Raw genomic sequence first — 17,314 nt, 5'->3', positions numbered from 1 at the left:
ACAATTAATTTACGTATAGCATGAATTTGCTTGATATTTAATATAAGTTCATTACATTTTGTCCATCAGTACTGTCAGGCATCCAAATACATCCTAATAAATGGAGACTGCCCTTCCCATTTTTGCACAGGACAAATGAGGAACATAAAGGAAGAACGTTGATTAGCCACAAACAGGTGCACTTGACAAAACTAACATTAGCACTATTTCTCCTCTTGTACCGTGTTAAAACAGAAGAGGTATATTCTGAGTGCAGCCCTTGTTATTGGGTATTTGGTAATCATGCAAGGTAAATAAAAGCTTTGATATTTTCCCTCATTGAAAATTTACCATTTACATTAATGGGGGCAGTACGGGGCTGTTATCACAGTTCAGGGCACCTCCACCTTGTGGGCTGCCAAGGACATGTTCTGTAGGCTCCTGCTCCTCAGCCATCACCTGTCTTGGGTGTAGACCTCCATCTCTCTCCCTCCTGACCAGAGTTTTTCCAGGCTGCACGGTTCCTGGCCTACACTGTGATATCCCTATGATAGACTGACAATACCCTGTAATAGCTTGAACAAAGCTTATGGAATTAAACCTTAGTGAACAAAGTTAAACCTTACTGAACTAGAGTTAATACCTTTAGGGTACATGGCATTAAAAATGCAATTGTGTATGTTATTCTACCATCTCTAGTGGAGATGGGGAAACACTATGTACTTCCTCCATTATCAATCCTTGAAAGCCACTCCCATGGAGAAGTGCACATATAGTAGTTCAAAATGAATTCTCTAGGGACCAACAGACACAGAAAGAATTTTTGGAGAAAGAGCCTAGTTTTAAACAGGCTCATGGTCTTCTTCCTGTTCCAGCAAACGGCCAGGTCCCCTGGTCCAAGGAGGCCCCTGCTCCTTATGGTACGGTTGGAAACACTGGGGCCTATCAATGTGTCATAAGATTGAGTGCTTGTACTGATCTGAACTTGTGCAATAGTGCAATGAACTTGTAACCCCAGGGAATCCCCCTTGAGTGGGGGTTTGAAGAACTGCTCCTGCCAGAATCTATGTTATGACTGTGGTTAACTCCAGCATGTTTTTTGGCATGGAGTGCTTTTTATCTTAAGAATAAAGTAGGCTTGCATAGGAAGTGCTGTGTGATACCTTATAACTATAGCAATCAGACCTGTTAATCATCTCTGAAGAGAAAACAAGCAGGTGTCCTTAGGCAACCTGTCTGTGCTGGGAACTGTGCAGCTGGACTACTGAAGGGAAATACAAGTGCAGTTTCCCTGGACTGTGACAATACCCCAGCAAGCCATACTGCCTAAGAGGCCAGTGTCTGTGCTTTGCTTTCTCTCCAGAGACTATAAACCATTTTAATTGCTACCAGTTATAAGTTACCACACGGCCCCATATAAGCAAGCACATTTATTCTTAAGGTGAAAGCATTACAGAGAAAAGGTATTAACACAATAAAAGAACCTATGTGCATATTAATATACATACCAGAGATCATTCCACGCCCAATTTCAATAAGGGCTCTGGTAAGAGTCAGTCCTTCAACCGCCCCCCTCCCCCAAGAGGTTTATCTGTGGTTAAAAGTTCATAACAGCTTTAGGTCAAAACTCTCACACCCATGAATAGTTCAGTCTTCCTTTATACACCTTGGGCCTTTGATCTTGGCTTCAGGTAACAGGTGATCAGCAGACAAAGGCTCCCTTCACAGGGTGTAGGGAGTTTTACATAAGTTAGGGGTAGAGGGAGGAATTTCTATACACCTCCTCCTAGATATATGCCAGGAACAGGGCTGCCCGCGGGGGGGCAAATGGGGCTATTTGCCCCAGGCCCCGGGCTCTGCAGGGGCCCCCACAAGAATGGCCGAAGCTCCCTCCCTGGCCCAACCCCACCTCCGCCCCTCTCCCGGAGCCTCAGAGCATCCAGGAGCGTCCCTGAACAGCGGTGCAGCATGGCTCTGGCGGGGCCCCTGAGCTCCTCCCGCTCAGAGCCGCGTGGTAAGGGGGTGGGGCTGCGAGCTCCACTCCAAGTGGAGGGAGCTCAGGCCCCACTGGAGCTCGCAGCCCCGCCCCCTTACCACACGGCTCTGAGTGGGGAGGGGCTCAGGCCCCGCCGGAGCCACGCTGCACTGCTGTTCAGGGATGCTCCTGGATGCGCTGAGGCTCCAGGTGAGGGGGGAGCCGGGGGAAAGGGGCCGGGGGTTGGATAAGGGGCAGGGAGTCCCGGGGTCAGTCAGGGGACAGGGAGGGGGCAGAGGTTGGGGGGTGGTCAGGGGACAGGGACGGGGGGTTGGATCAGATCGTGGGCATTCCAAGGGTCTGTTAGGACTCACCGGAGGGGGTGGATAGGGGTCGGGGCAGTCAGGGGACAGGGAGCAGGGGTGGGGTCCTGGGGTGGTGGTTGGGGGGGGTCTCTGGGGGACAGTGAGGGGACAAGGAACAGGATGGGTTAGGGATTCTGAGGGGGGCGGGCAGTTGGGGGGCAGGAAGTGGGTGGTGGTCAGATAGGGGGCAGGGCCAGGCTGTTTGGGAGACACAGCCTTCCCTACCCTAAAGCTCATTCAGCAGTTTGAGGCTTTCAGAAGAGCCAAGCTGTTAGCTTTTCCATTAGATAAATGCATGGAGGTTAAGTCCATTAATGACTATTAGCCAGGATGGGTAAGGAATGATGTCTCTAGCCTCTGTTTGTCAGAGGATGGAGATGGATGGCAGGAGAGAGATCACTTGATCATTACCTCTTAGGTTCACTACCTCTGGGGCACTTGGCATTGGCTATTGTCGGTAGACAGGATACTGAGCTAGATGGACCTTTGGTCTGACCCATTATGGCTGTTCTTATGTTCTAAGCTAAATTAACCCAAAGTTATGGAGACAGATATGAGTCAAGGAAGCCAGCATAATATCAGAAACCTGGAAAAATCTCTGACTGGATGGGCTCAGGCATTTGGTCACAAGCTGAGGTGGTTCAAAAGTTTTGGATTTTTTTTAAGCAGAATTTTTTTTTTGTTTCTTTAAACAATCAAACACAGCAAACAGCAAATATTTGGCCACACACTTCTGAAACCCCAAACCATATTTAGGTTTTGGCAGACTAATTTCAGCTTTTCAATTAAAAAAACCACAACAAATTTTGAAGGAAATCAGAAATTGTCCATGATTTTTTTTCTGCTTTTTAAAAACCCCTAGTTTTCGATCCAGAAAAAGTTGACGGAAAATATTTGTCCAACCCTTTTAATGACTTTTAGTGCCTTTTAGCATTAGCTGATGCTGAGAACCAGTCATACCTTGTAAAGAAGTTTTCTCAAAACTGGGTTTGGCCGAGATGCGGAAGATTTATTTTTCCCAGGGCCTCTCATGGCGGGGAGCAAGTGGGGCAATTTTCCCCAGGCCTCGCAGGGGCCCCCACTTGAATATAGTATTCTATAGTATTTCCATTTTTTTATGGAAGGGGTCCCCGAAATTGCTTTGCCCTAGGCCCCCTGAATCCTCTGGGCAGCCCTGCCCAGGAAATCCACTTCATACATATTGTCCCCAAAGACCATTCTTGTCTGGCACATTGTTCAGTATAGTCCTTTGATCATCCCAACCCACAATAATACAAACCCTTTGCATTTAATACCATGGACTCCAAACAAACTTAATTCAATAATGTTTTTCAGGGATATTGCAGGACATTGCCATATCTGTCACAACAGTAGACGAGGTTCTCTGCAAGGTCCCATCATGTGCTTGTATGACTGAACAAAAATCAAGTTTTTATGATTTTTTCCTATTACAATGTACCCCTCTTTGCGTGCAGTCCTGAACCCAATGAAGTGAATGACGTGTTTTTGTCATTGAATTAAATGTAGCCAGGATCTGACCCTTTGTCTATGCTGCTGGCCTTCAAGGCTAGGCTATTGTTTCTTGAGTGTCAAATGACCTTTAATTCTCCTTCTTCTGGGAGCTTCTGAAAGACACCCCATCATAAAACATAATGATCACGTATCAAGGCATAGCTACATCATTCCCCTACACTTTATCTGCTTCCACCTTGCTCACCTTCTCTCAATTTTTCTGTTTATTTTTCTCTTTCTCTGCTGCTGTTTTCCTCCTCCTCACTTTCCTACTACTGTTCTTACTTTACCTTTGGATACCCACTTAAGGAACCCACCAAACATAGGGTTGCAGAGTCAATAGCATGGTAATCACATTGTCTACTTTATCTTTTGCACAGCATTCTTTCCCAAGCTACTGTCATTTTATCTTTGCATTAAGATATTGTCACTGCACCTGTACTTATTCATTTCTTGGAGTTAAACCCTTTTAAGTCTGGATGGAATCAATCCAAGTGCTTTTTGTGACTCGTCTTCAGCTTTCCTCAGAGAAGATCTGATGGCCTGCTGCCTTTTGTTTAATAATAGTGGCAGCATCTGCTGAATGTTGAAAATAAAGTGAATTCTCTGGCAAGTGATGGACCAGCCTCCAGATTCACCAGTGGGAGTGCCAAACACACAGTCTATGATGGATGCTTGTTGTCACAACTGAGTTTGAAAGAAGAGAATGAAATATGTTCATGTTTACAAATCTATTGAGTAAAGCACTATAAAAATTCTTCATAAGGAACTTTTTACCTTTTTTAGCACTTTTTTCCTATGCTCATGCTGTAAGTTAGTTAAGGGCAATTACAGTTGCTATTGGTCAATCCTGGTGCCTCTTACAGAGGCAATGGGAGTTGTACAACTGTAACTGAGACCACAATTTGATCCAATATCTTAACAAAAATAATGTGTGGTCCACTGGTTCTACTGGTGGTATCTGTGTGGGACAGACTCTGGGAGCTGAAAGCATGTGAGGAAATTGCCATCTAAGTTATTAGGTTCAGGAGGAGAAAAGAGACTGCTTCAAATACTGCAGGAAAAGATAGCCTGAGATGACAGCTTGTTTGTTCACAGTCTTGTTTGCACCAGGAGCAAAATTATTGGATTGTGGAGGGTCTGGTGAGCTTTTTCATGTCATCATGGTTCTCAGAAATAGCAAACACAAATTATTCAGGGATATACTCCCCTTGATATGTTATACACGTGCCTATCAGTCAAGGCAAAGTGCATGCAATACAAGAAAAAAAATGGTCCTTACAATTGGTTTCTTATGAATCATGATGAAGCTACATAAATCATTCTATCTTGTGATTTTGTATTAGTGCTTTCAAGCAAGATATAGGTCCACTATACTACATGCTATAATAGAGAGAGTATTTAAAAGGAACTCATCAGTGGTATGTATTTTTGTTGAATCTAAAACCAATGTCATGTTAAATCGATGATCAAAGATTAATCATCTATAATACAAATAGCACTTTTTTTGTGGCACTGTGAACACCGACTCAACCCTTAACTCCAGATACATGCTGAATTTTACAAAACAAGCAATATATATATATATATTTTAAAGTTGACAGTACTGTTCAAAAATAAACATTGCTTTATTCACCAACACATTTTAAATCTCAGTATTGTACACATAGATTAGTTTAATGCAATGTTTAAAAAATTATTCCAGGATTAGTGAATCGTATACATCAGTACGATACTTAACTGTCAAAAATACCAGTCCATTTACATGACAATATCAGTTGGAAACAAAAGAGGCAAACAGTTTAGTAAGAAAATCTATCCTTTCCTGCCACTTTCTCCTGCAGTCTGAAGCTGGCAACATTATTAAACAATTTACATAAAAAAGATAAACCACAGTAATAACATTTGCTAGAAAAACAGTATAGTGTTTTGTGGCTGCATGCTTATTTCATGGTCATTTGCTTATATCATCACATGTTAAACCTTTCTATAGCACAAATATCACCACTATATTGGGGAAAAAATTCGCTGATCGGGTTACTCTTTATACTTAAAAGCCAATAATCTTCCTCATTTACCAATTCTATTGAAGCAATCCACTGTTGCCTAAAAGTTACAGTAGCTGCAACACTGAACTCGTTTCACTGTGGTTAAAGGACACTTTCAGAGACATATATATACAGTCATAGTATATATTTTGTATGTTCAGTATTAATATTCAACATCAAAACTAGGTATTCAAATGTACAAAAACCCAACACAGAATATTTAATACTTTCAGATTCCCAGTATGGCTTTTAATTTTTGCCACTTTGCAACACCTTGCAGGAAAAAAATATAATCTGTGAAAGGTTATAACCCTAGTTATGCTAATAAAAGTTTGTTGAAACAATGCTTAGTCACTAACAAAGAAAAGGTAAATAGTTAAATACTGAGACAGCTTAGACCGACCTGTTCTTATGGAACTTTAGCTGTTAATTTCATGATAATTTACTGTCTTTTAAATAGTTTTTTTGTGCATGCCAAAAAGTGATGCTTTAAAGTGTAAAATATGTGTATGTTTAAAGCTGATCCCAGAGTTTTTCACTTTTTAATATATACTATAGTATGTGAAGAAAACAACCCAATGTTCCTAGAGTATAAGATTACATAGTAAGTGCTCTCAGAAAATGAACTAGAAGTAAGAAATGGGGACACGTGTTAAATCAGCTTCATTGTTTTACTACTTGGTGCTTCTGCACATCAGTGCTGCATCCTTATCTTTAAGTTATTTGTGTCTCTCCTTCTTGTTTTTTAAGATGCATTGTCCATTGCCAACACAACTACACTGCTGGAAACTTTTCAAGTGTGGCAAACTAAGACTTTTAAAAAAAAAACTACAAAGTCTTGGTGTAATTGACATTCTCTTAAATCTGCATGAATACAACATCAGATACTGAGTTTACTGGTTTTTAACTTGAAAGCAGACCTTTTGTGCATCTTGTTCAGAGGTTACATTACCATGTTGTATTTTTTCACCTTACTAGTTTACACATGCTTTGCTGGTTGCTAACAGTAACAAAATTTATGAAAATAATTTAAACATGAAAATAATATGAAAACTGCACGTTCTCCATTTAATTTACAGTATTTGCTTCTTTTTACAGATATTTTACAAAAGTGCTTGTATCGTTTACTATGGTTTGGTAGAGTATACAGAATTACAGCTATTGTAATGAATCTTTGGCTTATTGCACTTCATAATATAACATACGTTCTTAAGCAGCAGACTAATCTTAGCTATACATGCACTTCTGCAATGAATCAGAGTTTTTAAAGTTACATCAATGTTACCACGCAACCTCAGCTCATCACATATACTAAATACCAATGTTAAAGATTTAACCAAGTAGCCCTGGGGACACTCAAGTCATTAAAGATTCTGGGAAGCCTGGCTAAGAAAGCCAAGTGAGTATTCAGTCATCAGATGTGGTCAGTTGCCACTCTGCTCTTAAAGCAATCGAAAGAGATGTATGTACATCTTCTTAATCTTCCTGGCCGGTAGGAGAATCATGTGATGTTCATTAGAGGTAAACATTTTATCATTAGAAGTTCTACCAGTAATGTTAGTTCTGCCCAAGACACAGATTTAAAACTCGTGTTATAATATAATAATCAGCTAATTAGCCAGGTATTTATTATATTCTTTTTCTGATTCACAGGTTTGCTCTGCTAAAACCGAAAGTGGAACCGAAAACTTGTGGATTTAGTAAACAATGAGTTCTTTAGCTGAAAGGCAAAATAGATGATGGGGGTTTTGGTCTGGTACATTTAAATAACTATAACTTTCAAAGTGCAGATATACTAAAATTCCAAATAACACTATTTAACATGCTACATTTTGGGAGAATACAGCAAGTCCATTGCGTCTTCAGCTCACAGTTCACTTCACAGTGCTTTTCACTTTTTTGCATAGCACTGACAAACTGAAGTTTGCATATGCAGCCATTGCTAAGCCAACACTATACAATGCCATATGGAGGTTCAAAGTTTCATGATGCCTGCAGGTTCACTTTTAAGATATGCTATATCATTTAATTATAGAACTAGCATTTTCACATCTTGTGTAAAATGCATATAAAGGCACTAAGCACTGTAAGGTGGATATGTCTTTAAAATACAGTAAAATCAGTAAAATATTTGTAATTAAAATTATATAGCAAGGGCAGTGCTCATAAACAGCTTGTAGCTATCTTGCACAAATAGCTGACAATTAATATACTTCATTCCTTTGCAGACAGCCCCAAGACAAAATAAAAAAGGTTTCTTCTTGGCAAGATTAAAAACAAAAAAATTCAAGGGTTCCTACTATCAGGACAATGGCTACATAAATGTACATTGCTTGGCATTTTTTAAATATTAAGAATACTTAACTTTATCGCTTCATAATCACATTCAGATACAAACACAATGACATATATAGATCAATCTGTATTACAGCCCAGCTTCCCCACACTGGGGTCTGTTCAAAATTCACAGCCCTGTGGTTAATTCCTGAAGAATTTCTGACTAGGCGGTTCAAACCATTTTATCCCTTTGTTGTCATTCTCACAGATAACATGTGCATAATCAGAAATCATATGATGGGGCAGGACCCTACTAACTTAGTATAGTTTTTCAAATGATGTCTTGTACAGTAAGAAATAAAACAGCCAAGTTTCCTTAAATAATGTAGTCTAAACTAAACTATCAAACCCCGGCAAAAGTACTGTAACTAGCAGATTACTCCACAAACTTTCAATGTTTAAACTTTATTGTGAGGAAACTCTTTAGCAGATGAGGATTATTCGGAGTAAAATATTGAAAATAAATTAAACTATTCTTTTTCTTCATTAGCCTATCTCAATTCTGTGCCTTAAAAAATCCAAAGTAGAATTAAGTCAATATATCTTTAAAACACATGTTCCTAAAAAATGAATACAAGTTGCAAGCCCGTGAACAAATATTATATATGAAATGTCATGGATACAAAAAAAGATCATTCTGCCTCCATGTTAGCTAATTACGTTGTGATGTTCTAGACACTCATTCTCAATCTTCTCTGTAGCAGAAGCTGTCCGGCACATACCTTGCCATCTAGCTGGGAACTAGTTGGCACTGCCCCTCCTTCTCCCATTTAGAAGTAAGGGAAGCTCAGGGTAGTCGTAATCCTCATACACCTGATCACAACCTCTTTGGGAGAGTCACAGCCCCTACGCTGTGTGGGAATCAGTGCCACAGGATTTCTAAATAATATATTGATTTTTAGACCCATGAGATTTATCCATTGTCCAGACCGATGGGTAGCTACAGAACAGCTACAAAACAGGGAAATTGAGAAATAGTATTTACCAAGACTACAATACTCAGTTACAGGTGTCTTTTAGAAAAACAAATGTTTAAAATCTTTGGACTGAAAGCAAAGGGTTAAAACTATCATATGGCTTTCAACATACTGCATACTACGCAGATCACAGATAAATAAGGACTGGAGTTTCAGGGCCTAAAATCGGATAGCCCCTCCAGCTACATTGCCTGGGATAACTTCACTTTTCCTTCTGTGGCAATTACTTCCTTTTCCCTGTTTTCATACGTCTTGCATTCACGCAGTTTCTGCTTCACCTTATTGATTTCATATTCATGCAGGATTTTTTGAGTTAAGAACTTTTCACGTTTTATTCTGGCTTTCACCTCTCCTGGAACGTCTGGAATCATCCAGGCCACAAAGAATTTGACAATGAACACAATATGCTGCCAAAAAAAAAAGAGAGGCAAGGGAAAGTGATGATGATGTACTACAGAATAAAGGAATAATTAGATCTCCAGCTAAAAAAGCACAACATAAGAGCTAAACTTTAAACACCAACTTTGATCCCAAAGTGCTTCATAACAGGTTCAGGAGGAAGAGTGATACCTTCTGAATCGCTAGCACCATTCTGCTGGATCTAGATGCCTCATTGGAGATATATGTAGCCGGGTGATTACCCCGCTCCGGCCCTGAAGGGGTTAAAAGCAGCCCTGGAGAGGGCTGTGGCTGGGAAAGGCTGATTGGGGAGGCAGCCACAGCTGAGGCCATGCCCCAGTCAGGCCACAGCTGGCCCTATAAAAGGGCTGTGAGCCAGGAGCTCAAGAGAGGAGTCTCTCTCTAGCAGTACAGAGAGGAGGACCTGGCTGCCTGGGAAGCTGAGGGGGGTACCTCAGTTTGTCCCAAAGAGTTCGAGCGGAAGTTTCTCACTGACAATTTGCCCCAAATAGATAGATTTGTCAGCAGCAACCTTTAAAAGCAAAAAGCCACACCAGAAAAAAAAAAAAGGTGCATCCCTCTGTCTGTGGATCTGGGATCTAGGGAATAACTAATTCCCTAGACAACCAGGAGGAGGTGCCATGCCAGTGAGTCTTCACCCTGCCACAATATCCCATCCACATATTGACCCAGCTCAACTTATGCTCCTAGGGTGGAGCAGTGCTGGGGAAGGGCAGAGGGAGCTGGGGAGCTCCAGCCTAGCAAAGCCCCAGGCTGCAGGCTGAGTTGAGGGCCCACAAAAGGGTACTAGGACTGCAGAGGGGCAGCCCAGATATAGGCAGAGGCAGCTGGTCCAACCCCCTGTGCCAATGATGAGTAGTTTATAGACTGCAGTCAGCCCCAGGGAGCGGGGGTTAGACGATGACTGGCAGTAGCCACTGAGGCAAGGTGGAGATAGGAGGTTGGGGGTTCCTCTGGGTGGGGAGACCCAAATTGTGGATTGTTGCAGGGGGCAGAGCCCCTAGGCAAAGGGCACTGGGAGGAGCGACAGACAAGACATCAGCCGCCAGAGGGCACTCCAGAGTTGGAAAATAACTAATTCCCTAGACAACCAGGAGGAGGTGCCATGCCAGTGAGTCTTCACCCTGCCACAATATCCCATCCACATATTGACCCAGCTCAACTTGTGAGAACTGACAGGATGCAGCTCGTAAACAATCCCCCTACTCCTTTGATAGCCTGCAAAACGGCTGGCTTACTACTCAAAATGATTAACTTGAGCAATTTTAGCTGCTGCTCATCATCTTAAAACACTTTTAAAAGGCAGTACTGCAGTCCTCTCACAAGCAGCACTCCCAACTAAATGGGAGTTATACATATGGGAGGCCTAGTGGTTTAGTTATTTTCTTATTTGCATAAAAGGATTTAACTCTACTCTTTTCTTTGGACCGAATCTCTTGATTTCAAAGGGAGTCTTGCCTGAGTAAGGACTGAGTGAAAATTGAGGGTTTGGTCTTTATTTTGTACAGCTGACATTTTCTTTGTGTTGCTTATGCAAGCAAATACAGGATACTATCAGCAGTTGTTTGACTTTAATAAAAAAATAGTTAACTATATACAAACTGTATAATGTATTGATTTCAGAAGACTGATTGGCACATACCTCCATTATAATGATAAAAGCCATTTTTGCAGCAAGAATGTGCCAAAACTGCATAGTATGTAAATATTTCTTCTCGTGGCCTGGTGGATATCGATAGTCTCTGTACCTGTTAGATATAAATAAACGTAAAGGTGAAATGTCATATTTAATCTGAGTCAGACTACAAGATCAGTGACAGTTACATGCAAATACAGCTGTCATTTAAGGAACTTTTTGATCTTGTTCTAAATGTTCTGTTCTCTTTGGCAAGAACAGGTTGGCCCTCATAACTTGTTTCTATTGCCAGTTTGCTCAGACACCCTTATTCACAACAACACAGGATGGCTGAGGATGTCTGAGAAGTGAAATTTATACGTGGATTACTACTGTATTCAGGTGGTGACCAAATAATGGACAATTCCTGAATAGCACAATGGAAACTGATTGAATGGTATCAGAATGGACAGATTTATTGGACAGATCAAGGGCTCAATGGGTGAGCAGGCATGTGTGTGTTCAGCATTAATTATGGCAGGATAAAGACAGACTACGGGAGCTTTACTCTGAGTCATGATCTATCTGTAGTGGATTTGTTTTGTATCCAACTGTATGTTTCTTTTTTGTCATGGATGTCTCTGAAGTTCCTTCTCCAATCCACAATTCCTTCACTATGGACAAATCCACACTTTTTCACCAACACACTGAACCCTTATGGACATAAAATTCCTCTGCCATTGGAAAAATATGTCTATGCTAATGTACACCAGCTATTGGCCCTTCTGTATAAAATGTCAAATACCTAGGCAAAGCCAGGCAGAAGAAGACAACACTAGAGTCATTTTGAAAATGCAGGCTCCATCATGACAGTGTGAAGCACAACATTGCTCTTGAGAAACTTGTGCTATGCCAGGGCCTTATTCTTTGGGTATTTTTTCACTCCATCCTAAACCTGATTCTAGGAGGTTTACTTGTCTCCAGTCAGGCAACAGAAGCACACCACATGCACTGTGTGTTCAATCAAAACTCACCAGCTGAGCTTGGATTTTGAATACTTGCATCAAACTGCTTGTGACAGGGGTGACCAAACTTACTGGCCCTCCGAGCCGCATACGATAATCTTCATTAGTTCGAGAGCCAGGACCCGCCTGCTGGGGGCTGGGGCTTCAGCCCCATGGGAGGTGCCTGATGGGGCTCAGGGCTTCAGCCCCACTTTTGCTGAAGCCTCAAGCCCCGGCAAGTGTGCCCCGCAGGGCTGAAGCCCGAGACTCCCCTCTCCGCTGGACAGAAGCCCCTACCCCACCACCCCGCAGCAAGGCAGAGGTCCTGAGCTTCCCCGCTCCACCCCCAGTCTGGTAGGTGGAGAATGGGGGAGAGCGAGGGGAGCTCCATGAGCCTCACTTTAATGGTAAAATGTGGTTTGCAAGCAGGGCCGGCTCTAGACCCCAGCGTGGCAAGCACGCGCGTGGGGCGGCCCTTTCCCGGGGGGGCGGCAGGCTGGGCCGGCGGATCTGCCGCAGTGACGCCTGCGGGAGGTCCACCGGAGCCCCGGGACGACTGGACCTGCTGCAGGCATGACTGCGGAGGGGGCGCTCCTCCCGCGGCTCCAGTGGACCTCCTGCAGGTATGACTGCGGACGGTTCGCTGGTCCCGCGGCTCGGCTGGACCTCCCGCAGGCATGACTGCGGCAGCTCAACCGCAGCCGCCGGACCAGCGAACCGCCCGCAGCTGCGGGAGGTCCAGCCAAGCCGCGCGACTAGAGGACCCTCCGCAGTCATGCCCGCGGGAGGTCCGCTGCTCCCGCGGCTCCGGGGCGCCTCCCGGGCATGACTGCTTGGGGCGGCCAAAAACGTAGAGCCGCCCCTGTTTGCAAGCCACAGTTTGATCACCCCTTACATAGACCAAAATCAGTTTTAGAAACAGCCAAATTCAGAGGTGATAATGAGTGGTGAGTATCTGGGTTCCTTATATTCAGTTAGATGCTTTCAGACCTACTGGTTGCTTTCTGTGTTACACCCTTTTTCGTGCCTTTGCATTTATTAGTTACACCAACCTGGACTCCCTTTGACTCAAATGAAAAAAAAGAAGAAGTGATTTTTGGTGGTTAGTGGGGTTATTTAAATCATTTTCTAAAGGAAGCTAGATCCTGCACTAGTTCTAACATTAAAGAATTAGGCCTATCTATTTTCTAATTATATGAGAACTATCTACTTGGAAAACTGCATGTAAAACATAAGATACAATTTTTTTTTTAAATCACCACAAACCTGCATGTGAGAAAGTTCTCTGGATTATTTTCAGGCCTTTTTCCCTCTAGAAAATCTGAGACTTGGAACACGGATAGACTGTTGTTAATGTACCCAGACATGGGTGAATCTTCATTTGTAAAATAGGCATAGTAGTAAACTAAACGAGGAATCATATCAGATGTGAAGGCCACAATAAAGGCCTGAAAAAAGAAACAGAACTTGAGATGTTGATAAGCATGGCATAATCCATGACTTAGTGTCTTGCTTAATATTTTCCTTTGAAATGAAATATCTGATTCTGTTTGACAGTCCAATGTGAAGTTGGAACACTAGATGTAGCAGTTTATTGGTTTTCAGTTTATAAAACGTATCTTTAGCCACAGCTGCTATCTGGACATCCAGGAGCAGCTGAGGATCTAACTGAACCCAGAGATTGTGAATCTTATTAACCATTCTCAACGGAACGAATGAAATTACCTTGGCCAACTCCTATGGTTTCCCTTAGCCAACCAGCACTGCCAATACCATACCTGGACTGAGCTTCAGCAAACTAACTCCCATCCATGCCTCAATCTGGCCAGACACTGGGAAAGTCAAGTGAATGATGGTGACTGTCAGTAGCCAAAAACTGAGGCGAGGTGGGGGTTCCCCTGGGTGGGGAGACCCAGAAACTGTGGGGGTACTGCCAGGGGTAGCCCTCATGAGAAAGGGGGGCACCAGGTCTGGGAGGGACACGAGGCCAGTGGTAGCAAGGCACCGGCCTGCAGAGGGTGCTCTGGGTCAAAAGAGTTAATTCCCAGGACGGCCGATAGGCGGCGCCGCGCCGGTGAGTTGTCACCCCCGTCACAGGGGGTTTCCAAAGAGGATGGAGCTCGGCTGTTCTCAGTGGTGGCAGATGACAGAACAAGGAGCAATGGTCTCAAGAAGTCTAGGTTGGATATTAGGAAAAACTGTTTCATTAGGAAGGTGGTGAAGCATTGGAATGGGTTACCTACGGAGATGGTGGAATCTCCACCCTTAGAGGTTTTTAAGGCCTGGCTTGACAAAGCCCTGGCTGGGATGATTTAGTTGGGGTTGGCCCTGCTTTAAGCAGGGGGTTGGATTAGATGACCTCCCGAGGTCTCTTCTAACCCTAATCTTCTACGATCAACACCCTCGTAGCACTGCAACGCAAATGGTGGTGTTATACATATAATGAATAGGTTCTATACAGAATGAGAAACAGTAGAAGCTGATTATAAAACCTATAAATCCTGAAAGTATAAAGAATCATATGAAAATGGATTTAGTTAGTTTACTTACATTAGTGACAACAGACAAGATGGCCATTCCATTTAGAATTTCTTGCCAAACTCCTATACTGTGGGCTTTGGCAGCAACAGGCCTCCTGAACTGAGTGGTAAGCTTCCAGGAATCTACTCGAATCTCCAAGATATTATTCATTAGTGCAAGAAGGGGAGCCAGTGGAAAAGAGGCCACGAACAGAGTAATAAATCCGAACTGAATGACTGCATGGGAGGAAGGGAAATGAAAAACAGTTGTTTTGAACTCTAGGGAAATTATCTTTAAGTTCACAATTCATGCTATTGAAATACCAGAGCATTCAAGATAACCCTACCAAGTGAAAAACAACTCTAGTGGAATGTATGCATATCACCAATTTTCTAAATTACAACAGTGTGCTAATAAAAGTATAGTATCCAAGTACTTTCAAGAAAGAATAGCGTGTGTGTGTGATAACTGAAAGACTCAGCAGTTTGGAAAAGAGATTGAATGTACAAAGCGGTAAAGTCTGACTGACCAGACTTGGACTGATGCAAGACTTTACATGCTGGCTCTCAAACTCTCCAATTTGTACAATTATTTTATAGACTAACCTCTTTTAGCTTTTAATTAATTTTAATTCATTCCCAAACAAGAAATTGTTGAACATGTATTCTTAGCTTCTCCTCTTGTGACTCTATTGTTCATGTGTTTATTGACAGTTCATTACATATGTGTTTAGTGCCACTGGTAAATCTTAATATGAATTAAAAAATTGCAAACCGTATACATAAATAATCACTTTAGCTACCACCAAAATGAAATCACCTCTGGTGTGGTATGTGGCAGCCTTTTCAGTTGTGCCAACACTACCACACAATAGTTTAGGCACAGAAAGTGAAAAGGAATCCTATATCTACTTAAAGCCCCAGGAGAATGTAAAACACCATAAAATTTAGCCAGGACATTGGTGTTAAATATGGTTCCAAAACTGTCATGAGATCTCTAACAACTACATGTGGTCAGGACTTCAATTTTCCATCACAGCCAAAAAACAGAATCTCTAACAACCAAGTGGTCACTGAATCATGCTGGGGCAATCGTTCAATTATGATTCAGGAAAAGGAAAAACATCTACTGCATCTTCACTGCCACCTGCAGCTACTATAGCAGCTATTTTTTTTAATCACAGCCCAAGGTGAAATGGCTACATGACACAAATGTGGCTAGGTAGTTCCAAACAAGATTTAGATTTATATGTACAGCTTAGGAGTAGCATTAAAAGGGACACCACCAGGCAAACCTTTCAACAAATGTTGTCCTTTCTATTTGACAAACACTGATGTTTTTTTGAGTGTTTTCTGGATTTTGCATGGGCTTAATTTCTGTTTTTTTTTTGTTAGCTGTTTGCAAACTGTTTCATCAGTCGGCATCATTTTAGAAATAGTGCCAGTTGGTTAGCTCATGCTCCCTCTGCTGGTCAGCTGGGTAGTATCACAGCACAAATCAGTGCAGACACAAAACACAGTGGATTCTCTGATCCATACTGTGGATCTCATATCTGCAGTGCAGATTCTTACAGCATACTTGGCACTCATCCCATGGTCAGAGTTTCCACTGACATCAGTGGAAGTTATGCCTGGGAAGAATGGCAGAATATGCACTAGAGAGATGCAGTGTGGATAAGAGATCCACCATCCAGCTGAGAGAGAAACAGTTCTTGGCTATATAATACTACGAACAAGAACTTTGCTCAATGCATTATAACAATATAAAGGCACCTTCATTTATTGGGCTAACCTATTTAACTCCTTCTATCAGTGAATTCTATGCTGTTTACAATACTTATCAGAGAATATGCCAACCCCCCAACTGGAAAGCTCTGTTCTTATAACCATAACAACAAAGTTTCTTATCCTCATTTCAAAGTTGGGTTTTCAGCTCACCCATTTCTAGATATTCATAGAATAGCCCCAAGGCTCCAAAGCACTGCAGATCATGATCCTGCTCCCAGCGACTATATAAATTCTCTGGATTACATCTGGCTTTCCTGCGTCTCCACCAATTCCAAATCCATCTGTGTGTGTGTGGAAATGGGAACAATAAGGGAGGGAGGGAATATAGAGTCATGATTAGATAATATATTGTGCACTATACATTGATTCATAAGCACCTCTTTCCCCAAAAAGAAACCAACTCCTCACTCCCATACTGAACAGACTTTACAAACATCTCCTACAGAAAAGAAGCCAAAAAGAACTCTAAAAATTTGATTTACTTTTCAGCACTTATGCAGTTAATTTACCTACAGCATTTCTCTCAGCTTGGCCAGTGAAATGATGCTACTCATCACTCTTAATTTCAGCCATCTACAAACTGAGTGGCTCAATGTAAGGCATCACTTACGGTACAATGGCCTCTTGTATATTTCCCCAAATCTGTTTGCCAGCCATAACGATGGTGAGCTGTGTCGTCAATTCAATCAGGCAGCCTGCAGGATCACACTGCCCAAAAAAAGAAGTTGGGGAGAAAACAATAATGAAAGTTACTAGTTGGCCATCACCTGTATAC

General features: G+C 42.2%; 1 protein-coding gene across 9 annotated transcripts in view; it reads right to left on the bottom strand.

Annotated features, from left to right (window-relative positions):
* Positions 1–5,440: 5,440 nt before the first annotated feature.
* ANO5 (anoctamin 5) overlaps positions 5,441–17,314 on the bottom strand; it is a 98,922-nt gene continuing 87,048 nt past the window's right edge. For all 9 annotated transcript variants that reach the window (XM_039534816.1, XM_039534817.1, XM_039534819.1 and 6 more), the window contains 6 exons: positions 17,150–17,247; positions 16,690–16,820; positions 14,783–14,988; positions 13,499–13,680; positions 11,256–11,361; positions 5,441–9,600 (listed from right to left, as the gene is read on the bottom strand). In XM_039534816.1, coding sequence (XP_039390750.1) covers positions 9,376–9,600; positions 11,256–11,361; positions 13,499–13,680; positions 14,783–14,988; positions 16,690–16,820; positions 17,150–17,247 — 948 coding nt within the window. In that variant the 3' untranslated portion in view covers positions 5,441–9,375. The remainder of the gene's footprint in view (positions 9,601–11,255; positions 11,362–13,498; positions 13,681–14,782; positions 14,989–16,689; positions 16,821–17,149; positions 17,248–17,314) is intronic.

Source organism: Mauremys reevesii, linkage group 4 (genome assembly GCF_016161935.1).
Source record: "Mauremys reevesii isolate NIE-2019 linkage group 4, ASM1616193v1, whole genome shotgun sequence".
Classification (NCBI taxonomy): Eukaryota; Metazoa; Chordata; order Testudines; family Geoemydidae; genus Mauremys; species Mauremys reevesii.
This window is presented reverse-complemented; position numbering and strand designations above follow the sequence as displayed.